This window comes from Pyxicephalus adspersus, chromosome 2, assembly GCF_032062135.1.
Source record: "Pyxicephalus adspersus chromosome 2, UCB_Pads_2.0, whole genome shotgun sequence".
NCBI classification, from domain to species: Eukaryota; Metazoa; Chordata; class Amphibia; order Anura; family Pyxicephalidae; genus Pyxicephalus; species Pyxicephalus adspersus.
Window position 1 is genome coordinate 148,086,793 of NC_092859.1, and position 27,199 is coordinate 148,113,991.

The window sequence follows — 27,199 nt, forward strand, 5'->3', positions numbered from 1 at the left end:
ATGTATGTATTCATTAAGATATCTTATGTTATATTCTAAGCATTCTGTGCAATGGGAATTTACTTTATGGTTTTATACTCCTTAAAGGTTAACTACCTCCATAGAATAATGTACAGTGATACATAATATGTTAGTGCTATGTAAATCCTGTTTATTAATAGCAATATTATAATAATATTAATAATAATAGAAATGCATATTTCTACTTTCCTCCTCTAAATACTAAAAGTGCCCCAGGTGAATATTATAAAAAAAGACCATCCGATTTAGGAATGAAATTGCAAAGGCAATGGTGAAATAAACAAATATTTCTTCAGAGCAGGGAAGGGAAGGAATCAGCGATAAAGTATGTTAAAATCTTTGCAATGTACAAAGATAACATAGAGGGATTGATTTCTTTCTCAGTGACATTTTAAACATACTGATGTATACAATTTAGTATATACCAACGTAATCACACCTGGGTTGTTCTCATGGTTTTAGCGATGGAACGTTCCCAACTGATGAAGGATCCAGCCTGGAGGTCTCCGATTCCATCTTTGTTGGAGAGAGTGAGAATGTTGGTTCACAGGGTGGGCAGAACAGCTACTGGGGACGTGGAGGAAGAGGAGAACACAGGTCATTACCACGGAACAAGTAAGATTCTTTGTCATATGGTTCTGTTTTTTAATATGTGTTTTGATTACAAAAAGCCTAAGTACATTTACTGTTCTGAACAGGGTCCTTTATTTTTACAGAATCAGGAATAAGTGTGATTCATAAGAGTTTATGTGGCATTTCTGGCTCCTCATGGAGATGGGTGGCCTTAAGCCCTAGAGAGGACAGCCTAGTAGGGTCCTTTATGATCCATCAGGGTAACTAAGCCAGCTTCCTTTGACTTGGAAACGTGTCTCACTTGTGGAACATGGAGAACTACTCCTTCCGTTGAGTGCAGCTCCATCAGCACATACGTCTTTTACACCCATCTCCTGCTAACTCGCATCTCCAACTCTTGCTATTGTTTATTATTATTATTATTATTAATAAACAGGATTTATATAGCGCCAACATATTACGCAGCGCTGTACATTAAATAGGGATTGCAAATGACAGACTAATACAGACAGTGATACAGGAGGAGAGGACCCTGCCCCGAAGAGCTTACAATCTAGTAGGTGGGGGAATTTCACACACAATAGGATGGGAGATATGTAGTGGTGGGAAGTATTGATGGTTTCAATTGACAGAAGAAGACGGGTAGGCAAGTTTGCTAGCCCCTTCTTCTTAAACTCACCAGGTTCTTCCATGGTGACCATCCCATGCTCTATACAGTAGGCAGAATCACAAAGTAGTCCCTACATAAAATGCTAATTCTCCAAACCAGGGGCCAGAAAATTGAGTATTTTTCTTCACAGGGACTGCCTTCTTCTCTCTCAAGAGGAACAATCTGGTCCCAATTCATAAGCTCAGTTTAGCTAGGTTTATTAAAACTACTTTTTCACATTCAAACCCAGATTATTCAGCAGTTTGAACAATCATTTGAAATAGCAATGAATAATAAAAAGTGAATCTTCAGTATGCAGATACAATTGGTCTAGTCCAGCTCCTTGCATTGTAAAATCAGTGAAAATACCTGTTTATAGTTCCATAATGGTTTGCTGGTAAAGTCCAACATCATAAATATTAGAATCACCTAAATTTTGGTATTAAATAGCATGTTATTTTATTGTCTAGGACATTTCCAATTCGCGGATTTCAAATATATGATGGGCCAGTTAGGCTCCTCAGATGCACGTTTAAGAAATTTCTCCCTACGGCTGAAAGACCATCCAGCGCCATTGGATTTTCACTGAAGAACTCTTGGCAGATCACCCCTCAGAACAACCTGTCCCTCATTAAGATGGAGAGAAGTGTAAGTAAAATGTTTTAAATACATGTTAATTTATAGTGGACTCAATCTCATCTAAGTCTGATCCTTCATGAGCTCATATTGGGTTGTCTTTACCATAATAATAAGAACATACATACCTTGTTTCCACAAAAATAAGACAGGGTCTTATGTTAATTTTACCTCCGAAAATCGCATTAGGGCTTATTTTCAGGGGATGCCTATATTTATTCATGTACAAAAATCTACAGAACATGTCCACATATGTGAACACACATACCGTAATGTGGGGGCACTAAATTATGTGGGGAATGCATTCTGCCTATGTGTGCCTCCACATATATAGTGCCCCCACACAATACAACACATAACCCCATATGTGAAGATACATACAGTACTTACCTGTGGGGGCACTATATTATGTGGCGTGCATTGTCCCCATGTGTGCCCCCACATATATAGTGCCCCCACACAATACAAAACACCATTTGCCCCCCTAACATTTACAATATTTCCCCAAAAATCATGTGTCAGTGTGGTCAGCATTTGGTTAAAAAAAGTACTCACCACTACTGATACCATACTCTTATCCTGCGGTGTGCATCCCGGCAGCTTTAGTCCGCTTCTTTTGGTATCCCTTAGCCGCCGGGTACCACACGACCGCACTCTCCGAAGTCGGCTTCTCTGTTGCACAAAGAAGCTGCCGATAGGGCTTATTTTAGGGGTAGGGTTTATATTTCTCCCTTGCATGTTTATCATGCTAGAGTTTATTTTCAGGGTAGGTCTAATCTTTGGGGAAATATGGTACATACAACTCTCCTTATGATTGTTGTCCCATGTGGGAATTGACCAAAGCCAAAGTTCACCCAATCATAACACATATCTATTTACTCATTGGGCTTCCCTTGTAAGCAGAGGGTTAAACATCTCAGTACATTGTGCAGACTGCTTTCCGTAGAGACATTGGATTTATATAAGCTAGGACAATCCTTAAAGCAGGAGATGTAACATGCTGAGGACTTTAAAGTTATTGCTGAGCTCAAGTCTAAAATGATGTTTGTGTTGGCAGTCCGCTCCTTGCTGAATCCCGGAGCAAAGTATTTTGGTAGCTGTGTGTGTCTTGCAGGTTGCCCTGACCTTTCTCCCGAGCTTGTACTCAGCTAAGCTGATATGCTTTTCATTATCCATCATAAAACAGAGGTATTGTCTGAACCAGTTCTGAGCTACACCCTGAAATGCCAAACCCGCTGAGTCTTGCAGGAGAAAGACATTAGGTAGCAAGCTAATTAACCAAGTGCTGCTACCGGGGATACAGTTTAAGAATTCTCCATTCATGTATTGTTCCATGATAAACATACCGTATTTGGTTGGGTTCTTGAAGAGTTAATTTTTATAACTGTGAGCAAACATAAATCTTGAGAAAATTGTTTAAACAGAGTGAATGTGTGCTGGCCCTGGGAGAATGTTATGTCCACACTACCCCACCTTTACCAAATGACCCGAATCCTATTGCAGGCTGCTGACGTAGAAATGGATTCCCCACTTAGACAGCACACAGATCTCTTACTGTAAAGATTGAGTGGCAAATAATGTGGAAAGATGAATCAGAAGATACATATTATTCCACAGCCATGTGCCAAAAACACAGGACAAAACACGCTAGCTTTTGTTTTTCTTTCTTTTGAAAGTAATACTCTTTTATACTCTTTTATTCACCAAAACAGAAAGGGGATTAAAAATTCCATGCAGAATACAGAGCCGATCTGATGTTGAGATGTTTGCTTTGTTTTCTAATTAGGATTATTATTTTTATCTAGAACATATTATGAGTCTGAAACATTTGCCTAAAATTAATATAAAATATCCTGTACGGTCTTAGGATTCGTTAAATGGTCTATGGTGGTATTGCAGAAGATTCTTGGCTTGCTATTTTACCTCTGGCATAGATAAAGTTTTGCAATAGAAACTTTAAATCCATATTTTGTCTTTGGATTTCTTTACAAATGATCTTATAGACTCAGGAGTATTATAGTGCTTTAAGATATCAATCAATATCTTACCAAACAATATCTTACTTATCAAAATATCACCAATCCAAGTGCAAGTTACATTTCAATACCCCAGCCATCTGGTATGACAACCAACATGAACATGAAACATGGACTGAATCATTTCTACATCTGTAAAAAGTAAACTTTGGGAAGTCATTTTTATAATAAATGATATATTTTCAATTAATTTTATTATTATTAAACAGTATTTATATAGAGCCAACATATTACACAGTGCTGTACATTAAATAAGGGTTGTAAATGGCAAACAGATACAGACACAGGAGAAGAGGACCTGGCTCAGAAGAGATTACAATCTACAATATAATACAACAAAAAAATCTAAATAGACATGGGGTCAGAACATTTCTAATGAAGTATGTGATGCATGCTTTACAAGGGGCTTCATGCTGAGTTTTTTTTATTATACTTTCCATAATAACAGACCAAACTTACCAAACATTCATTTTGTGATCTCTTTTACTGTAAATAATCGGTAATCAAAGTTAAAAGGTCTCTAAATGAAGGGGAGTATATTGGTGCCTAGATGATTGGGAAACAGCAGAACAGAATGTACAATTCCATAAATAGAGATATATGAGGGTCTGCTTTGTTTCTGTTACTTCTCTCATTGTGGACATCTGATAAACAAGGTAAATTAATGTTAGCTTGGTACTGTAGGAGGAATTGTGTAATAGAGTGTGGATTGCTGCAATTCTTCACTTCCACCGAGAGTGCCAGCCAAGTTGTAATATTACAATGTAATGTCCTATTAATCCAGCCTACAATTTATTTTGCCTCCCAAGGGCTTCTTCATGTAAAGCATCCATTTGCATTGTGGCTACGTGCTATCGGGCACCCTATTTTATTTGATAGGTGTTCAGTAATGTTTTATGGTATGACAGGTTAGAAGCATTTATAGAATACCTGACTACTGGTATAGCATTTTATAGCATTGTAGTGGTCTTGCAAATTAAATAGATAGATATAGGAACATCTTCCCAAATGATTAAAAAGTTTTTCTACAAAATTCACCAAAACCACTTGAAAAAAACTTGTGTGAAACCGTGCAGTTGGCAGCTCCTGGGCACACAGCAAACTACAAAGTGCCTGGAAGTGGCAAACTGGTGGGTATGCAGATTTGCACAAAGTTGCAACTGTGGTTTAAATGTTTCAAAAAGAAGTTGCTTTTTGAAACTGCACAATCAGTCATAGCCGTGTGTAAAAAATGGTTTCCAACCTATCTTTATCACTTGAATGGGAGAGGTTGGATCCATAACTGAACCTGCGACAGAACGTTAAGGCTCCTCGTGGGTCTGAAATGCATTTGAAAAGCATTCTCATCCAAGTCTATAAAAGTGGTTGGCAAACTCATCATGAGACACTGCTGATCGTGCCTTAGGACTGATATAAAATGGTGCCATGACACCTACAATAAAGCCCTTTCATCCACTCTGATGATAAGAAGGGTTTGGAGATTGGACCATCAGTGTGCACTAGCTTTATCCAAGTGATGTCAAGGTGATGCAGAATTTCCAAAATTAAAAGCAAAAAACAAAGCCTACTTGGATAAGGTTTTTTTTTTAACCCAACCACTGTAATGATCAAATCTGCAGTTTGCAAAGAATTTTCACAAGAATATGTAGAAGTTTATCTATGTATTCTGATAAATCCAGACAATCATTCATTGTAAGAATCATCTGCTAGACAATTCTGCATGTTTGCATTTGTTTATTCCATAAAAGTACTCAATGTTCTGTTGTGATCGAAAGTTTTATAGAAAATCCTGAAAATCTTGCAGCATATCACCAATTTCTTATCATCCTGACTGATCTTGTACTTGTTTAGTATATTTGCTCCAGGGAAGATTACCAGACAGAGACATTAATATATTCTCCGCTCGCTGGCAGTTATTTCATTGTATACAAGTGTCTATGTGATGTATGGTGACAAATATAAATGCACGCCTGTGTTATGCGGTTTTTATAATTACTCAGGGTGCATGTTAAATGTTCTAATACAGATAAAGAGAGTCGATGCACCAAATCTAGAGCTTTCCTAATTAACCGCAGTATCTATCGGGCCAAGTATTTAATGTGTGATACGCTGGCTTCCAGAGCGGAGAACATACCACATCTGTGAAACGGATGCTAATTTGAGCTATGCCCTATTTATTTGCTGCAGATGGAATCATTAAATGCTGCTATGATCTTTTCAAATATTAAATAATTTTCCTAATCCACATATTAACCACGGAATACCAAAACGATAATTTAGGATAATTTAATGCCAACAGAGTCTGTGTTGGATTAAGAAAAACTTTTAATCATTTTCCTATGAAGTGATGGAGCTCATTAACTGTAGCATCATTTTTCATTCTTGTCTTTAGGTTGAACTCAAAGTGTTTTTTGGCCGCTCTGGCCAGTGGTTTGGATCCAATGACTATGATGGTGACAAAGTCTCAATCTTTCATGACTTGGACGGTTCACTGACGGGTTACAGTGATACATTTGTTGGTCGAGCTGACAATTACCTCCTACGTCATCCTGGGTGCCTTACTGTGCCACGATGGAGTGGAGTAATCTGTAAAGGCAGATATGCACAGGTAGGTGGAAAACCAATAGAATCAATTCCTAATTTATATAAAATTCAATGTTCTAGTCTACCTAATTGCCAGATTTCCTCCAATGTTTATGAATTAATGAGTATTTTAAAGATATCCTAAAGTTGATGTAAACCCTAACTGGATAATATGAAGCCTGGTAAAGTTTAAATTTTTTCTATGAACTACTTGATTTCACTAACAGATCTCCGATCTTCGAACATTCCATTGCCTCATGGAATCAGGAAGGAATTTGCAAATTGTGCCAGTTTTTTTTTTGCCTTCCTCTGGATCTATAGGGTTTTATATCTGGGATATGTTTATTTCCGTAGTGGTTGAAGCCCTTTCAAGCCACTTTATTTTAAATGTACTTGCTCCAGCTGCAACTACAGTACATGCCATTGTTATAGACCAGCATCCTGATAGTGATAATGGTGGTCATTGTCTGCAGCGTGTGTTGGCATGGTCACATGGAGTCTCCTCAAGGGCAACAGAGGCGTACAATTGTTTTACCGTCACTGAAAATGAAAATAATCTTTATTAAAAATTGATATGTTATTTTTTGATTGGGTCTACATCTACTTTAATAACATTTTACTGTGGTTCAGAAGTTCATGTGTACTATCTGACCTCCATGTGAAAAATGATGTAATTTTATTATTGATAAAGTAGAGTCGCGTGTATTACTACAGAATATATTAGGGATTTATTGTACTATTGTATTATCATTTTGGCCATCTTTACAGGCTTTAAGTTAGCCTAATACTTGAGACTTAGTCGAATAGGACCCCGTTTTTGTTGCTTAGTTTGCTTAGTATGTCTGTTCCCTTGGGGTTGGCATTAGATTGCTCTTTGACATTTAGTTATGGAATTATTAAAGGTTCTGCTATCTTCCTCAAAAAACAATCAATCTACCCACCAGATTTTGTGAAATGTATGCTAATGGTAAAATGAATGAGCATTCAGATTACAACGTCCATTTTTTGCAGTCCAGGTTTGCCAAAAAAATGTTACCCTAACACAGATATGAAGCTATATGTAGCACCATTCATCATAACGTTGAATACTTAATCCATAATGCAAGGGTGCAAATGTGCATTTAGGAGAAAGTGAAGAGTCAGCACTGTGTTCTTGAACAAACTCTTTTAGTCTGCAGTATCATACTTTGTCTTTGTCTCTTTGTTTGGAATTTTTTTTTAGTCACTGGAAATCAATACATCAGAGTGCTTAAATTGCTAGAATTTGAAACCCCTAAGCATGTCAGTTAAAGCATTTACAGTAAATCAGTTCCTTGCTGACATTGGATGGTTTATTATTATTTTACTTTTGAGTGTAAATTGAGCTTAGTCTACATGTTTGGAAAATTCCACATGCAGCATTCTGTATGCTAGGTTCAAACTCAATAAACTCCACAGTACCCAACAGGATTATTTATTATTTAGGTATATATAATCTATTTTTTCCGGTGCCAAGATATTAAACCTGTTGACCAATCACATATTTTAATCACATTTATATTGTCATTATTTAGGGTCAATGGAAACATGCCGTTTAATTATATTTTAGTACACTGGTCAGCAACCTTTTGGACCTCACGGACCACTAAATTTACAGATTCCAGACCGCGCATATACGAGGAGCCATGTATCACTCATGGGAAGAATATTTCCCGAGAGTGACGTCCTGATGACAGAACCCGCTCGCCCTCCCATTGCAGGTCTGAGCCTGTCCAGAGACACAATCCGCCTACCGCCCTGAGCCTGCGATCTGTACGGGGACATGGTCCATGGCAACCCCTGTTCTAAAACTTTTTTAACATAGAGAAACTTTCAGGTTTTCAGGGAATCCCTTCTTTAATAACAATATCCACACCTCACAGTGCAGAGCTTGGTGGTCAGTGGAAAGAATGGCCCCCTTACAGATAGCCAAAAAAATCATTGGTGTCCCTTAAACTGCCCTGAGAATCCCAAACTGCTCATTGCCCAAGGAATTCCCATCAACCCCTGGAGGAACTACAATTTTTTAGAATATGGAGTCCTGGATGAAACTTACAAAAAGCACTTTTAGAACTAGTAAATATCATACATGTGGTGCACCAAGTGGCTGCCATAATGTGCATAATTGTTTATTGGGAACTTGTGCTTTGTCCATGCCCGGTAAGCAATAGGTTATCTTTATTATGAGCAGCACAAGCTGCATATAGTTACCTTACTAAATCTGTACTACCTCACAGTTCAGTTACAGGTATCAAAAAGAGAAAACCTTGACCATGGTCAAAGTCACTCCTTAGACCTTACACAAGGGTGAGGACCATGTGACAATGCTGGCCATCACCAAACTATTGCTTATATAAGGAAGCTATATTTGTATCTTTTCATGATTCTTCCCAGAGCATTTAATTGTTTTTTGCCCAGTATCAAAATAAATACAATGAATCGATCTACTGGTGTAACTGAATGTTATTAGCATGGTAAGATAATGGGCCCGATTTATTAAAGCTCTTCCAGGCTGGAGAGGCTACAGTTTCTTCAGTAAAGCTGGATGATCCAACAAACCTGGAATGGATCTGGTCCAGGATTCAAAACATTTGCTAGCAATTAGAAAATGACTTTAAGAAAATCCATTCTAGGTTTGCTGGATCACCCAGCTTCACTGATGAAAGTGTATCCTCTCCAGCCTGGGAGAGCTTTAATAAATCAGGCCCATTATCTCTATGACATCTCCAAATCAGTTAATCAGTTCTGAGTGCCAAGAGACTATTCCCTTTTACATCTCTTATTTTATTTTTACACAATTGCTATTTATGTCACTTTAAATATCCCATCATGCTTTGCTTAATTTTTAAGGTTTTGTGCAGATTCCCACACTAATAACTCAAGCCTGGATCACTGGCTTCATGCAAATTCCAAATCATTTTTCCACCAAGCTAGGGCCAAGAAGAAGACTATTTTCCTTAAGCTTAGTAATTATCGCTGTGTAACCCGCTAAAAATGAATGTAATGAGAAAAATGAAAATGTTATTCACAACAAAAACATGGCAACAACACTTTTTATATTAGATTATGGGATCTCAGTGTTTCCTTTTTAGTAAAATCTCAAGTAGAAGCAGTACTGAAACTTAAAAAAACTCCCCAAAAGCTGTGTGGGCACAAGAAGTGCCCATTTTTGGATGCAGTTGCTGTATATTGGAGTCTTTTGATTTATTGTGGCAGATTTTGTCATTAAATTACAATGGGTCTGATTTATGAAAGCCATATGTGAATGGAGAAGATGGACTATCATGGGGGGGACCTGGGTGATCCAGCAAACCTGGAATAGATTCTTCAATCATTTGCTACTTTTTGACAAATGTTTACCATCCTGGACAAGATTTGCTGGATCACTCAGGTTTTCCCATGAGAGTCTATCTTCTCTAGTCTTGGAGAGCTTTAATAAATCAGGCCTAGTGCATGAAGTGTATACAAGCCTTTGTTCTGCTTGGTTTAAACCAGGAAACGGGAAGTTTGAGGCTAATTGGTTTATTGGGGGAACCACAGATTATTTTTATGGAAAGTACTTCATACATGAGACCTAGAGAAGAGTGCGGATTACAATGGGCCCAGGTCCTGCCATGATAGTCTATATTCTCCATTCACATATAGCTTTTATAAATCAGGCAATTGATGACAAAATATGGCACAGCGGCATTGATTTATGAAAGCTCTCCAAGGCTGCAGAGAATACACTTTCCTCAGTGAAGCTGGGTGATCCAGCAAATCTGGAATGGATCTGGTTCAGAATTGAAAACATTTGCTAACAGCTAATGACTTTTAGGAAATCCTTTCCAGGTTTGCTGGATCACCCAGCTACACTGATGAAAGTGTATTCTCTCCAGCCTTGGAGAGCTTTAATAAATCAGGACCAGCAAATCCAAAGATTCCGATATACAGCAACTGCATCCAAAAATGGGCACTTCTTGTGCACACACAGCTTTTGGGGATCTCATAATCTAATATAAAAAAAGTATTGTCGCCATGTTTTTGTTGTGATTAACATTTTAATTTTTCTTAATAAATTCATTTTTAGCGGGTTACACAGCAATAATTTCTAGGCTTAACGAAAATAGTCTTCTTCTAGGATGCACAACAAATAAGAACGATTGAGTAGATTCCTAAATTCTCTGCAATCCCCGGCATTTACCCAACAACTGACCTCTACTTGGAAGGATGAGAAAACATTTGCACTCCCTTCTTCTCTTCTCCATTCATTAAGCTAAATCAATCAAAGCCATAACAACTCTCCATCTGAGCAAGAACAGCTGCCTAAAGTTGGAAATGGCCACAAAAAGTAATTGTTATGGCAAATCCCACAATAACGTGTTATGGGTTAGTACATTAAGCCATGTTCACACATCATTCTTCCATATCTATTCCCTCTCTAAACAACAAGGTGTTAATAAGTCATGAACAAGAGTATATATTATTCCGATCTCATTTACCATAATTTGACTTGACCCCATCACAGATTTGACGGGATACTGGTTTGTGTCTAAACCCAAAACCTTTTAGATCACACACACATGCAAATGAAGTGTGCCATGGCAGTTTCTCCAGATAAATTGGCTTCCTGAAAACACAGCGGTCATCCAAGCTAAATACAGACACTTGAACTTAAAATTAGTATTACTCCTGTTAGAGCTTAAAAGTTATTTTCAATGTGTTTCCTGCTCTGGGAGAGTTTTCAAGAGCAAATAAATGAACTGCTTGACAGTATCTAATATCAAATGTTTCATTTACTAAGAGGAACAATTTACTGGAAAAAAACTGAATTTATATCAACTTAGTCTTGTCAGACACACTTTCATCCATCTGAGACAGGTTGCTTTTCTTGGAAAGGTTTTTTTTGGAGGACTCGAGCTAATAACCTGTTCCTACCATTGTCCTTAGTTGTTTTTCGGCACCAAAAACAATTGTTCATGATCGGACACTAACGTAGAGAAGCCATTCTTAATCCGGGTTCTGTGGAACCTCGGAGTTCCTTGAAAACGTGCCAGGAGTTCCTCAAATTGTGTTTGATTGGCCTCTATTGTTAATGATGCCTGCATAGTTCTGGGGCCACCACTGGGTAGCTGCATGACTATAATGATGTATTTAATTATTCTAGCCACCACCGTAGGGTGGGCAATCTTTCTACTTGCCATTTTTTCCCACTATCCTTTAATAACTTTGTTATAGAAGGGTTGCTGAGACCTAAAAATGATTTTATGGGTTCCTCAGGGGTGAAAAGCTTGACAAAGGCTGATCTAGAGTGTGTACATGTGTCCCCAAATGTCCTTCAGGAGGTCATTGGTTATCCACTAGGTTCAGTTAGTAGCAAACCACTATTTCTATAACAATACTGGTTCTGGTGGATCATAGACTTAAGCTGCGTACACACTTGCAATTTTTGTCATTGGAAAGGATCTTTCACGATCCTTTCCAACGACAAGGGACTGCACGATGCATGAACGGTGCTGTACATACAGCACCGTTCATGCTCTATGGAGAGGGGAGGGGGAGAGCGATGGAGCGGCACCGTGCTGCGCGCTCCCCCCCTTCCCTTTCATTAGGATCGGTCGTCATCCATCGTCCGTGGATCCGGCAGGTCGGTCGTTCGGACGATGGACAACACCGACTGTACACACGGCAGATTTTCGCCCAATATTTGGCTGATGCCGATTATCGGGCGATAAAAATCTGCCGTGTGTACGTAGCTTAAATGACAGCATGCAATGCCAAGCTGCAATATCTAAAGCTAGTAAAATACTTTCTTGTATTAAAAGAGATGGAGACATAATCCTGCCCCTGTACAAAGCATTGGTCAGACCACATCTGGAATATGCAGTCCAGTTTTGGGCACCAGTTCACAAAAAGGACATTGTGGAATTGGAGAGAGTGCAGAGAAGGCAACTAAACTAATAAAAGGAATGAAGGAGCTCAGCTATGAGGAGAGATTAGCTGAACTGAATCTATTCTCCCTTGAGAAGAGACGTATAAGGGGGATATGATCACCCTGTATAAATATATAAACGGTCCATATAGAGAACTCTCTTCCCAACTATTCACTTTGAGATCATTACAAAGAACAAGAGGGCACTCTTTGCGTCTGGAGGAAAAGAAGTTTAAGCTCCGGATAAGGAAGGGATTCTTCACTGTAAGGTCTGTGATAATGTGGAATCGGCTCCCTCAGGAAGTAGTGTCAGCAAGTTCTGTAGATTGCTTTAGGAAAAAGCTGGATGATTTCTAGAAGCACAGAATATAACTGAGGATTAGGGATTTAAAGTAAAAATAACAGAGACTGTTGATCCAGGGAACATCCGATTGCCTCATGGAATCAGAAAGGAATCTTTTCCCCTGTTGGAGCAAATTGTACCTGGGTTTTTTTTTTGCCTTCCTCTGAACCAACTATGTCCATAGTGTTTTATATATGTGATATGTTTAATTCCCTAGAAGTTAAACTTAATGGACTTTTGTCTTTTTTCAATCTGACCTACTATGTAACACAGTTGGGCCCTTCAAGCTCATCATCCCTGTCCCCTCTCCATGGAATAGAACCAACTGCTTGGCAATAAGCAAGTAGCCTGTATGTACATCTATTGTTCTTATTTGTTACCCAAAACTTTCACAAATGATTTCTTGGGTGACATTATTGAAAATTGTAGAAAGCATTTCAGTTTTAGGGCACATTGAATCTGATTTCTGGCAGAGTTGAAACATTGCTAATATTTGCTATGTAAATATATGTAGAGCAACTGTGTTAGTAACGGGCAGCGGACCTGCTAGGTGTACAGAACCACCAGCTTCATTCTGATGGCCCAATCCAAGAATGATTTAATTCCTAGCACTACTTATGAGCCCTAAAGCTTTTTCTGTATTTTTATTTTTGATGTTTCTTAAGCTAGACTTTCCCTGACTTTATGAGTAAGTGAAATTCCATTGTCTGTTTCAATAAGATTTGTTTGTAATCAAGTACAGTCCCATTGGACACGGGGGTGCAACTTTATGGAGCTTGGCTATGAAGTCATGGCCCAGTCACAAAGACTAATTGGAAGAGGCACAGAAGAAATGTTTCCAGTTAGTTAAGGTCATCACAAGCATTCTGTGGTGGCTGCTAATACAGCATATATGTTCACTTTTTAGTTTTTTTTTGGAGTTTTTCTATAAAAAGTTATTTTACCAGCACTTCACTTTTTTCTTATTTCAAATTTTAGAAATGCAGATACTGTATGCAGAACTAATATTATATGCATTGTAAGGCATATTTGCAAGAAATGGCACAATTATCCATGAATATGACAAGTTATAGGTAAATTACCAGCAAATGTTTCCTTTCAGTTACCTACCCGACACATGGACACCTTAGAACATTACAAATGTCCGGCCCGGAAACCACTGTGTTTACAATGCAAAAAATACTCTTCTAGTAACATATGAATGGGAAGAAATGCTGCCCTGGCACATGACCGTGCCTTTCCACTGGCACAAGATCACTAGCTCCAATGAAGAGAGGATTCAGAAGAGTGTGTTGGCAGCACAAAGAGAGTTTTCTTGTGCAAAAGCAGAACAGAGTTTAAAATTCAAAAGCATGTTCAATTGTAAGAGGGGGGGGGGCAATTCTTCATTCAGAATGCCATGGGTTCCTTGTTTCACATGCCATGGCATTATATAGTTTCCTTTAATAGCTGCGAATATGTTTTACTTAATATAAATATTGATAATATCTTTAAAGGTCCTTCAAAACTGATAATTCACTTGTTGGCAATGGCAAATTAAATTACTTACTATTTGCTTGTTTCAGAAACTACAGTAAGTTTAATACTTAGTTTAGTTTATTACAATAATGTGCATCTCTAAGAATAATGTCCATTTAATGTGTTTTAGATTTTTTACATGTTGAACTATCCCTAGTGTAGATATTAGAAAGGCCAGAGAATGAGGATGTGTGGTGGCATATTGGATGTCTTGTCAGCCGCCCAAAAGAACGTGCAAGTGACACTCTTTGGCAGACTTTTGCAACCTTTTATCCCTAAAGGAACTATTTAAATAACGTATATGTGTCAGGAAACTCCTGTAAAAATTTATACATTGGTTCTCAGTGTGGAAAATGCCACTTACATTGGGGGCCAGTGGGATGGATGCTTCCCACGTAGTGAGGGTCAAAATGCAACCCTTACAAGACAGCTAATCTTGCGTTCTTATGACTGGCTTTGCTGAGTGATGTTGGTCTCAGAACTTTGCAGGTACTTTCAGATCAGGAGGATTATTACTGATTTCACGACTGTAACTTTGTTGTTTTCAATATCTTATCCTACCTCGCAAGCGTGTTAATACCCCCGAGGAAGCCCATTTTGGGCGAAACATGTCAGCTAAACTCAATTTATATGAATTTGATTTACCAGTACGGATATGTTTCGGCTGGACTTAAATTGCAAATTTTATGCCCCACATACTATTGATATTGGTCAGGTAATTGTCTTGTGCCAGTCTATGGCCTTTACTTTATCTACTGTTATGATACTTTTGTTTTCTGTTATTCATTGGTTGTAGAATGAATACAAACTTGCCCAAAAAACCCTCTGTCTGCGAATATTTTATTGTTTATTTATTTAGAGGTTGGCCTTAATTAATGATTTTACAGTTACATTAGAACATAGTTAGTTCAACCAATGTTTGTTACCTGGGAATTTAATCAGCCACAGCTCAAGGAACCCCATGGTCCATGAAACCCTGGTTGAGATTGGCTGTTCTATGGGTATTCCCCATTTCCTACATTAAAGATTAGGAAAAGACTAAAAGGAAGGAGCTGGGCCCTCAAATACAGTAATTAGACACTTCCAGAATAGAAGAGGGCTATTTGATGTGTTTGTGCTATGGAATTAACCCTTCCTGAATACCTTTGCTTAAAAGAACATTGCAAGTTATTATCCAGTTGTTTAAAACAATGAAAATGCTGCAAATTTGCATTTCAAATATTTGTTTATTTATTTATAAAATATTTATTTTAACAAATATTTATTTACTCATTGATGTAATGTTTTGTTTGTAATGCTAGATGATATTTTGGATGGATATAACTATCTTGTATAGAGGAATGTGTAGATTTGAAGAAATATATAATCAGATATCTGTACTAAAGACTTGATTGTTAATAAAATTATAGCTCTCCTCTTCCTGAGGAAGCGGACTTAGCTGCCGCGAAACGTTTAGAAGTCTGGAACTACCTCAGTTAGAGAGTTTTTCCGGAAGGAGATCCATATGTGTGCTTTACTTCCAATGAAGGTTTTGCTTTTAAATGTTAATGTATGATTCTTGAAGTAAAGGGCCTGATTTATTAAAGGTTGGAGAGGATACACTTTCATCAGTGAAGCTGGGTGATCCAGCAATCTCGGAATGGATCTGGTCCAGGATTTAAAACATTTGCTAGCAAATAGCAACTGACTTTGAGGAAATCAATTCCAGGTTTGCTGGATCACCCATCTTCACTGATGAAAGTGTATCCTCCCCAGCCTTAGAGAGCTTTAATAAATCAGAGCTTTAGCGTCAATCTGGTTTTACATTGTATGTAATTCATTTTTTATACCTAACCTTTAAATTCCATAAAATTTGGCTATCGTTAGGGAAACCTGGCTGTTTTTTGTATTTAAAATACTTGATACAGGGTAACAGGGTTTCAAGTAATTATAACTGTATTGGATGAATGTGGTCAGATTGCAGATATGGGAACAAACAAATGAACGCTATAAAGATGACTTATCTGGCATCACCCGGCAATTGTCCACTTATCCGTCTAGACTTTGCATGGAATCCATGTGCTTCTGTATACATGCGTGCCGTTGGTAATACACCTACACGTGACCGGGATTCCATTGCTGACTTTATCTGTGGTATGCTGTGTATAGTAAGATTTCTCCGCCAAGCCCACAGCCAGAGGGGTGAAGAATAACAGCTCTAATTACCACCAATGAAAATGCTGATTCCAGCTCCCCACTTAGGTAGTCATAATAAGATTTATTGTACCTGGAATCTGTCTTCTGGGTAAGGTTGTACATTACAGGTAAAAGCCAGGGAGGAATTCAGGCTGCTGTGTCACGGAACATTAAACATATACGTCTTTTTGGCTGGATATTGTAAATCAGCCAGTCTGTTACTCTGACAACAACAACAGGTTACATTCCTCTATGGGGTGTAGATTATGTGCTTTTCCCATACCTCAGCCTCTTTATTTTTTACCTTTAGCCTCGGCGTGATCTGAAAATAATCTTTATTGTACTTTGTGTTACACCCTGAGCTATTATCATTTGTTTGGCAGCCCTTGGTATTAAATCATAGTCAAGGTAAATATTTCTTCCAAAGATTTCTAGATTTTTTTCCATAGTATAAACCAAATCAAATGTACATTAGATGGCCAATGGTTTGTGGACACCTTGCCATCACGTCTATATGAGCTTGTTGGACATCTTTTTTTAAATCCATAGGCTCCATTATTATGCAGTTGGCACTTCTACTCTGGGAAGGTTATCTTTAAGATTTTGGAGATGGACTGTGGGAATGTTGCCCTGCCTAAAGAACTTTTGTGAGGTCAGGAAAACCTGGCTCGCAAATGGCGTTCCAGTTCATCCCAAAGGTGTTCAGTAGAATTGGGGTCTAGAATGTATGCAGGACATCTGAGTTCTGCTACACCAGGTTCATCAAGCTATGTCCATACAGACCTTGCTTTGTATCTGAGGCTACAGTTTTCAGGAACAGAAAACGGTCTTCCTTAATTTATTAGTACAATCCTGGAAACCCAAAATGATCTCAAATGTTTTCTTTCTGTTTGCCTAATATTTGACAAGAGGCCACTTTTCAGCACAATCACTTCTTAGAATTACATTTACTGAACAATTTGCAATATTTAGAAACCGGTGGTCAGCTTGGTCTATTATTGCTGGATAGCCTTTGCTATTTGATGTAGATGATACCATATTGAACGTTGCAAAACCATGGTACATTGGGCCTGATTTATTAAAGCTCCCCAATGCTGGAGAGAATACACTTTCATCAGTGAAGCTGGGTCATCCAACAAACCTGGAATGGATCTGGTCCAGGTGTGAAAACATTTGCTAACAAATAGCAAATTACTGTTAGGAAATCTATTACAGGTTAGCAGGATCACCCAGCTTCACTGATGAGAATGTATCCTGTCCAGTCTTGGGAAGCTTTAATTATTCAAGCTCATTGTCTCCTGTAAAAAGTAGTGATCAATCTTCCATTTAAGTGAAAGAAGCTTCTGATTGCCAGGTATTAAGGTACCTTCATTGTCCACATTTAGAAGCCTGATTGCTAGGTGACTAAACCTGCTCCTGCTATTAGTAATATATTGTTATACAAAGGGTGAACAGGTTTTTAAATTAACAAAAACATTAGCAGCAAATTCTAATCTCCAAAATTTTAAAAATGGACCCTAAAGATTCCCCTCCTATTGTATGAGACTTCCTAGATTGTAAGCTCTTGAGGGCAGGGTCCTTTCCTCCTCCTGTGTCACTGTCTGTATCTGTCTGTCATTTGCAAACCCTATTTAATGTACAGCGCTAGGCCTTTATAAATCCTGTTTATTAATAATAAAAATAATAATAATTTCATGAACCCTAAAGGATCGCCCCGTACCTGTGTTATTTTGTATGGTAATGTTAAACTAACACTAAGCAATTTTCACTTTGCAAAATGCTGAAATTATTTTTTAACATTATTATAATCTTAATTACAACTAATTTAAATCCATACAAGTATTCAATGTCCCATTCACATGTTTGATATTTGATTATTGTTACGATGTTTTTTTTCATATCATTGCACAAATAGTGGTTCCAATTTTAATATCATGGTTAACCAATGAACAAAAACACATTGTCCAATCTATTTTTGTTTTGTGTGCCTAAGAACCCATTGTAAATACAATTACTTTAATCAATCCTACTGTTTCTTCTAATCAAACATTTACCTTACTCAGCCTTTATTACTCCCTAAGGGTAAAATGACCCCGATCCATGATTGTAGTAGCCCGTTCTTACAGACTATTCTTCTGTCTTACCCTTCTTTTAATACTTAAGACCGTGAAAGTTATAAATGTTAGATACAATTTATTTCCCTCATTCTTCAAAGCAGCTAAGAATAATCAAATTATTTTTTTATGATTGTGCTTTAATATTTGGGTTGGCACAGGCTCAGTGGCTCTTTACAGACATTGAACTTTTCTTAAGGGGAAAATATTAGAGAAAAATATTTATACAAAGCACATGTTTGGGAGTGCTTGGCTTTTACTCTTCATGTTATTTTGTCCTTCTTTCTTTGCAGCTGTATATCCAGGCCAAGCGCCCAGAGAACCTGACTATTCTGGTGGCCAGAGCAACTTATCCTTCTCATCCTCAGAGGTTGGTGGGAGTAAATAAGGGGGCACCATATCAGCAATATCAGCCAGTGGTGATGTTGGAGCAACCCTACACTATCCGATGGGAAGTCCAATCTCCAAAGGAGGTCATCCTATACCCCATTAACTTCAACAGGTATAAAATACATTGTACTGTAACTTTTATTCATAGCAGCCATCAAAATGGCCAATTATATAATAATTATATATTTTACAATCTCATTTAGATCTATCAATAACTGGAGAACTTGGGTCTACCTAACTGGATGCACATTGGAATGGTTGTTTAGGTCCTTATATTAGATAATTTTGGTTATTGTAAAGGAAACTAAAGAGATTGTAAAAACAGGATTGCAACATGTTAGACATCCTTTATATTCTGGGATTATATATTTGTCAATTTATATATAAATTATATGTTGGGTATATATATGTGATCTTAGAACTATCAGCTTTTCAGTTTACCTAAGGCCATGTTAATATGATATACGCAGTCTAAATCCAGGTATTACGTTTGAACTATTATTAATTGTGTTGACCCAAATTCATACATACCTATAAGGTAACATATTACGATTATAACTATTTTGGAATACAAGTAATGATTTGGCTGAAACCTAAAAAGATGGTTACACTAGATAAGACAGTTCTTCCCTAAACTCTAAAGCCTTCCGTACTCTTGTTGGTGGTTGCATGACTGTGTATATGACCAATATATTCCTAACATGGATCATTTACATGGATTGTCACGTGTGCAGCACATTTATCATTGTACTTGCAAAGTTTTTAGCTGTTTGCAATACCAAGCAGAAGTTAACAGGAGGAAGCGCTCCAGTTGACTGGTGGTTGATAAGGGGGCTCCTGAGCACATGGAAAAAGAATAGGTTTTCCTGATCAATGTTTGATTGATATATCCAATTGAATATGGATTGATAATGTTCTATTGAATATTACATGCAATGTATTAGAAATATTTTATAGCATATGGCCACCTTTACATTACTTATCTCATCAGGTATTTGGGTTTTCTCCAATGCCAAGAGGAAAGAAGAGGAGGAATGTGGTGCAGTCAGATACACATTAGAGAGCACAATAGCTATAAGGATGGGTATGCTATCATATCAGATCAACCTCCTCCTCGAGGAGGCCAGTATATTTGCCTGATCATATATGGATCAGTTTGCAACTTGAGGATGGAACAAGGGGTACTTCTGTACTGGACCCCAATCAAAGGAGCATGCATGGGGGAGAGGGGCAAGTAGGTTTACCTAGTATGGGGCCCGGAAATTTCTAATGGCCGTCCTGCAGAATCATGTGTATGGACAATTTAAAGGTCATAGATAAATAAAAGCAATGCAATTATTAACACAATCTCTACTGAGATTGACAGCAGATCTGATCCCCTTATTGTGCATCTTCTACCCGGTATCTCTCTTATCATTGTCTGTATATCCCAAATTGGAGAAATAATGATACCACTCACAAAGTCAGAAGGATAACATTCCTATTGGTGCGTGTCTATAAATGTTTGAATATTGTATCGTTCTTGATATAAAAAGACACATTTAGATGGCTAGCATGCAACAGCACCATCTGCTATCTCACATTTTAAAGCTAAATGATGGAAATCCAATTTAGAAGATGCTAGATAAAAACATGAGGTTTAGCATTCCTTTAGAAGTATCTTTTTGAATAAGTCTACACTGTGATTATAGGTATTAGTTACTGAGGATTGTCATTTAAACTGTTAGTAATTAGCGGTGCCACATGCACAGCATAAGTCTATCGTGTTGGATCCTCTGAAAGCCTACGTGTGGCCCTGACGGTCTGCGATAGTCCCAGATGACACGTGACAAAGGCAATTTAGACATAAGCTGTCCCTGTTTGCCTTCACAAATAATTAGTTGCATTCTGTGGCTTTCAGTCAAGGCTGTCAATGCGGCTGCGTGTCTGACTTTATTCCAGGCGATGATTCTTTGTTCTCTGTCAATTCTGATAAGTGCCAGAACTCCCTGCACTAGCACAACCCATAAGTGTGTGTTATGGCTGCCAATACATTTCACAAAACAAACTCATTTCAGACAGAAGCGTATGGTAGCTCTTTAGCAGCAGCTCAATAACAGATGCATGGAGAGAAGTGTGAGCATGGAGACCCAGGGCTCTGCGTATATAAAACTGCAACATGAATGCATTGCCCGCTTAGGTGAGGATGGACCTGAAGCTGGCTGGGCATTCAGGGCACAGAAATCCATCATTCCTCCTGGCACTGCTTGCCAAAGGGATTTACCTTCTGTCTACAAGAGCTTTGTTAATATGTGTAATGATGTTTGTGTTCAGAAAACCTCAATACTTGGCAGGCTGCAATACAAATAAAATCCTTCCCAGCAAAATTATCTTGATTGTTTTGAATGTCTTCCAGATAGTTTTGTTAAACAAAAATAGCCGTTTTACTTCGTTGCCTGGCCTCTTGTATTGGGAATGATTGGGGGCAATTGTCGACCATTTATTGATCAACCATCAAAACCATTGTGATCAAGCATGGCAGTGGCTGCTGCATAGTGGTTGGAGAAATAGAAATGCAGATGGTTTGTAATAAAAAGCCCATAGGGATCATCATATGGAGAGGGAGAAAAAACGACTTCCTCTACAAATGAAGGATGCATAGGACCTATGTTGTACCAGTTTATAATATGTTCTACCTATGGCATGTTAATTCAACAGTTTGACACGTCTGGGTGCATTAATTTGCAAAATTGTGACCAGGCCTATAGTTGGGATAAATGGTGAGCTAGTCCATTTTGTGAATGCCAATACATTACATTACAAAACAGTACATTTATGGCATATTAGGGGCTTTTGGATGCTGCCATGACATTGGAGCAAGGTGGGTCAGTCTTATTGTGGATAGTTTTTTAGGACAACCTTCAAAGCCTCCTAAATGCCATTACTGTTCACCTTTTAATCTTGAACATTTTTAAGTGCATGGTTTGGGGTATGCATACTGCTCATGGATACTCTACCAAGTCAGTCAATAATGTGACATAGTATACTGCCAATACAAGGTAAAAAATTCTGTCGCCCTTCTTACCTATGCTCCTATTGCTCTTTCCATGGCTTAATTGGAAAACACCCTTAGATCACTAAACCGCTGCATGACGTATCATTCTTGATAAATAGGCTGTTGATGTCTAATTTAAAGAATGCATTGCTCTTTTACTCTCATGATATTAATTGACCACAACTGAACAACATGCATTAGCCCTGATTTATTAAAGCTTTCCAAGGCTGAAGAGGATACACTTGGGTGATCCAGCAAACCTGGAATGGATTTCTTCAAAGTTATTTGCTATTTGTTAGCAAATGTTTTGAATCCTGAACTACATCCATTTCAGGTTTGTTGAATCACCCAACTTCACTGATGCAAGTGTATCCTCTCCAGCCTTGGAGAGCTTTATTAAATCAGGCCCATTGAGTGTATGGAAGTCTTCCATTAATTTATAGAAGATACTGAGGGCCAATATGAATGGTTGGAGACTTTTATTTAAGTTTCCAATTTGTTTGCCCATTCAATATGTGTAGTTGTTGTAAATTTCAATTTTGTCTGATGAAAGTAGGATACCACCCAGTCTAAATGCCACATTATAATCTCATATTGGGTAATAGAGTTAATATTGGTATTTCAGAGCCACAGATGCTTTACTTTTACCCAGACGTCTGTTATATGCTATCATGTATAGCTTTGTTTGCATTGTCTATCCTGCCAGTATGTGTTTGGACTTTGTTAGTGGAAAATTGAGATACTTTATCATTATTAGGTACATTGACATAATGTATTCTTCAGTCACACAACTTCTTCATCATGTCAGCACGTTATAATAATACTGTAATAACAGCAAGGTTTTCATGTTCAAACAATATCACTGCATGCTTTTTTTGCTGATATAAAATGTCAGTGTATATCTGCGTCTCTGACCCAAATCATGGAACGGAGTTTGTGGGTTGAAGTGATGAGTCATTTGTTTCTCTTGTGTAGAGGCGTGAAGGAAAATGGTGTCATTCTTTAGGGAAAAATTTAATACGGCCTTGTTTTTATTAGTAGTATAATAGAATGCAAGATGGATCTTGTTTGTTCCACGTTCTTTTTTAAGAAAAGCTAAATTCTAATAAATTGTTGTGTCAGTTGTCTTAATGCCATGTAAGGCTGATTGGAAGCATCTGTGCCCCTTTCACGCTCCAGGCTTCTAAAATGAGTATTTAGATATTTGCTGACATTAGGCAGAATGTTATCCCTTCATCTTGTATTGGTCAGAATGTTTTGCAGTCTGTTCTGCTGGGTTATAATCATACCGTGGGCAATAATGGATCATAAGGAGCTTAGCATTATCACTTATTATTTAAATGCAACTTTAGTTACCTTTTACTTTAATGCAACTTACCACCCCTCATACATTTCTGTTGGTCCATCACTATGATAGTAGCCCAATAGGAATATGAAGGAGAACAGAAGAAGTGGCCAAGCTTCTATGATAAGTTAGAGCCCAAACAGTAAGAACAGCCTGAAATGTGATGGTAATTGGGGTGTAGGGGAGGTAGGAAGTATGCAAAGCCTTTGCAGGTATGCTCATTGTTTACCCTAAATCAGCTTTTTTACACTTGCGAAATTCTTGAAATAATTTTTAGGTCTTGGGGAACCATGGCTAAAATGTTTTTCATCTGAGGAACCCTTGATATAGTTTCCAGGCTTTGGGAAACCCGTGCTAAAACCATAGGAGGTCAATGTAGAAAATACACCTTATATGATGGTCAGTGGAAGTGAAGAATGCCCCTAGAGATAGCTAAAAATAGTTATGGTGTCATGCTACTGACTCTGCCAAGTTGCACTAGCTACATAAACTCAGATTGCCATCAATTGGCCAAAGCTTATCGAACCCTTGGCAACATCTGGAGGAACAATAGGGTTCAACCAAACCCTTGTTGAGATTTGCTGCTCTAGATTATTATAATGTCACGGTATATTTAGGCTAAGTGGCACTGTTCACAAAAGTATGAAGTCACCATCACATGGAAGGTCAATTAGGCAAAGCTAAAGGAACCCCTAGCAAACTCTGGGGGAACCCTATGGTTTAACTGAACCCTGGTTGAGAACTGCTTTTCTAATATATATAAATGGGATTCTAGGGATTCTAATAACTAGTTTACAAGATATAACTAGTTTTGAAGATCTTACTTGAAATGAATAATCAAATGGACATGCATGCTTAGTCCATAAATGATTATATAAGAATCATTCTAGAATGCTCGGAGGTCTCCATGTCCAGCCTCAGTCTCCAATATAAGAACATTGCAGTAATGTTACTCTAAGTTTGGATGAGGTTGGTCACGTTTATCTGGAAGTCCTCTTTTCAATCAGTTAATGTCTAATGTTGTCTAAGGTTTAAAAATGATTTCCAAAAAGTGATAAGAAAAATAATTTTACCCTAATACCCTTTAATACCCTAATAAATAAAAAAGTTTTTCATGGATTGTTTAGAGTATTTTGGCGTGATTGACCTCAGCCTTTCTGAGTTAAATAATAATCAACACACAGTGTTCCCCTGCAGTTACAGTAACCTAAATTAATCTCTTATATCAATGAATAATAAGCTGCCTCAGAAAAATGTTAATATAATAAAAAATATTTTAATGTGATGATCTAGGTAAAGGAAAGGTGAGCATTCCAGGAGTTGCCCACTACTTAATATGGAAGGACAGGAGAAAAATACATATAATTCATCTAAAGGAGTTTGTGTAATACGTAGCTCCCTCGGGACAGTGTTGAACACACAAACCTTTACTATTTACCATTCTAATAAATCCCCGCTTCACAGCAATGTATAAAAATAATTAAAAATCAGCTAGAGAGTGTCGAACATTCAAGGTCTGGCTACTTTTCAGCAATGGAATCTCTTCCAGATTTTTGAATTTTCTTGGCTGTGTATAAAGCTGATTGTTATCCTGGATTGCTCTTCAGCTCTCACTACTGCAGTAATGTAGCCCCAGGCAGTTCTGGATGGGAAATGTCCTGAATTTGGAGCACTCGTGTCCACTTAGCCGTCACCTGGATATATGTTCATCATGATTTTGATGCATTGCAGATAAAACATTTTTGCACAAAATCTCGCTGTTTAATCTGCACTGGGAATTTGTTACAGGATGTAAAGCTGCTTTATGTATACCCTTGTTGAAATGTTGTGCATAAATATTAAAACATTTAGACAATGTACACAGCATTGAGAAACCAGCGAGACTTGTTATGAAATAGGTTACTGAGCCACTAACTCATTTTGACAATTGTCCTAATGCCAACTGGCCTAAAACTGTTACTTAAAGCTGCACTCCAGTCTTCCTTTTGGTCTTGCATGGTTGTACTGATTCCACTTCTGGACTAGTAGGAGGATATCCAGCTCCATCTAGCCTCTTCTTCCAAGCCTTACTGTCCTGGTTCATTGGTTTCAGCTCACAGGGACCCGTGAAATTAGAGTAAGTGATATCAGTCCAGGAGAATAGCCGGTACAACTGTGCAAAGCTGAAAGGCGACTGAAGATCTGTTTTACCATATCACAATCTCTCCTTTCTTTGGTTTGTTGTTCTGTAATGCTGAAATCTTCTCCTGGATATGAAGCAGATGTTATGCTGCCTCTAATACTGCGGTCTAGGCTAGTTTGTTTAATAAAGATCAAATTCAGATTATCAGCCTAGAATATTTATTGTTATCTGTCATGAAACATTGCCAGCCTTCCTAACTTCTCACCTGGCACTGCCCAAGCTTGTTGCAGCAATTTCTCTCTCCACCCAAGCATAGATTTGTATAAGTAATATTTTGCATGTGTTTCCTATTTTTAAAAGGACAAATATGGCCACTAAAGGGAATGTCCTGCCAGATATTCTAACAATTTTTATTTTTGTGTTTGGTCCAGTGGGCAAATTTTACTTTGCTTGACAATGGGTCAATGGAAAGAATTGAATTTCCTGTTTCACTTCTCAGAGCTGTGCTTTCTACACATTCTTATCGAGTCCCCACCACGGTGCTAATAAAGTGCAAAAGGACCTTGGTGGATATTTTAAGTTTGTGATAAGCAGGGACGTGCAAAGCTCACAATGTAATGGCCATAAAATGGTAATGTGTCATTACACAGTCAAAAATCAAAAACCTTATTGATATGCTATTGCGATGCTGGAGGAATCCCAAACAGGGAGACCATACAAAGTTCATGCACATAGTGTTCTAGAGAAGATTCAGATGTGGACCCCAGTGTTGCAAAGACAACAGTGCTGGCTAAGCCAAGCCACCTGTTTGGGTAGTATGCACCCATAGATTGCCAACAGAGTCTGATACCATTCAGGGCATTCTAAGCCATGCACTCCTTGACAAAGTTGAGCTGTGCCCTATGGAAACATTGGTCGCCAAATAAAAGTTTCCTACTTTTTCAACTTTGCTCCTTTATATTACATTCCAAGAGTGCACCAGCTATTACAACTAAATACTAACATCTAAAAATGGCTTAACACCCATCTGTGGATCACAAACAAATGCATTGGTCAATCATTAAAAATTATTATTATATTTCTTTTTTTTCTCATTTTGAAATAACTGATTTTAGTGTTGTATATTGGTTGTGAATTCACTTATTTAATATACATTATTGACTGTTCATTGGGTAATCATCAGTCTGTGACCCTGACTTGTAAAAGACATTTATAGACAGTTATATTCTGTATTTAGATAAATGAATGTGTGAGGCATACTATTGTAGAACATAAAGATTTCACTCTTTCTTTTATCAGAGGAGACTGGCTACAGATTGCTTTATGTTACCCCAGAAGCTCAGTATTTCAAGTGACAGCAGACATCTACGAGCGCAATTCTGGAAGAGTGCACAGCGTCCGTCATTATTCCATGACCCCCTCCATCCATCTGGCTCTGAACAAGTCGGGCACTAGACTGTATCACTTTAGTAAGGATTCCGGGTAAGTGATGTGTCTGGTCCTGTGAATGGTTATTATTTGGCCCATGGTTTATTATTACAGGTGCATATCACAATGACACACTTCTAATGATTGTTTATATTACTATTCACATACTAATCTGCACTTCTCCTTAGTGGACGCTAAGCTGAAACAGCAGTGTAAACCTTCCTTTAATACTTCTAGGTCTATTCACATGCTATACTTTGCTGGAACATGTCATCCACAGAATTAGCTCCTGCAGGTCTGATG

The 27,199-nt window shown here is 37.9% G+C and overlaps 2 protein-coding genes across 3 annotated transcripts in view; both read left to right on the forward strand.

Annotated features, from left to right (window-relative positions):
- The window catches only part of LOC140324665 (cell surface hyaluronidase CEMIP2-like), an 89,812-nt gene that overhangs the window by 54,281 nt on the left and 8,332 nt on the right, over positions 1–27,199 (forward strand). Inside the window, exons 16-20 of the mRNA XM_072402729.1 lie at positions 484–636; positions 1,714–1,891; positions 6,308–6,523; positions 18,871–19,079; positions 26,768–26,950. Coding sequence (XP_072258830.1) covers positions 484–636; positions 1,714–1,891; positions 6,308–6,523; positions 18,871–19,079; positions 26,768–26,950 — 939 coding nt within the window. The remainder of the gene's footprint in view (positions 1–483; positions 637–1,713; positions 1,892–6,307; positions 6,524–18,870; positions 19,080–26,767; positions 26,951–27,199) is intronic.
- The window catches only part of CEMIP (cell migration inducing hyaluronidase 1), a 126,981-nt gene that overhangs the window by 22,973 nt on the left and 76,809 nt on the right, over positions 1–27,199 (forward strand). The window lies entirely within an intron of this gene.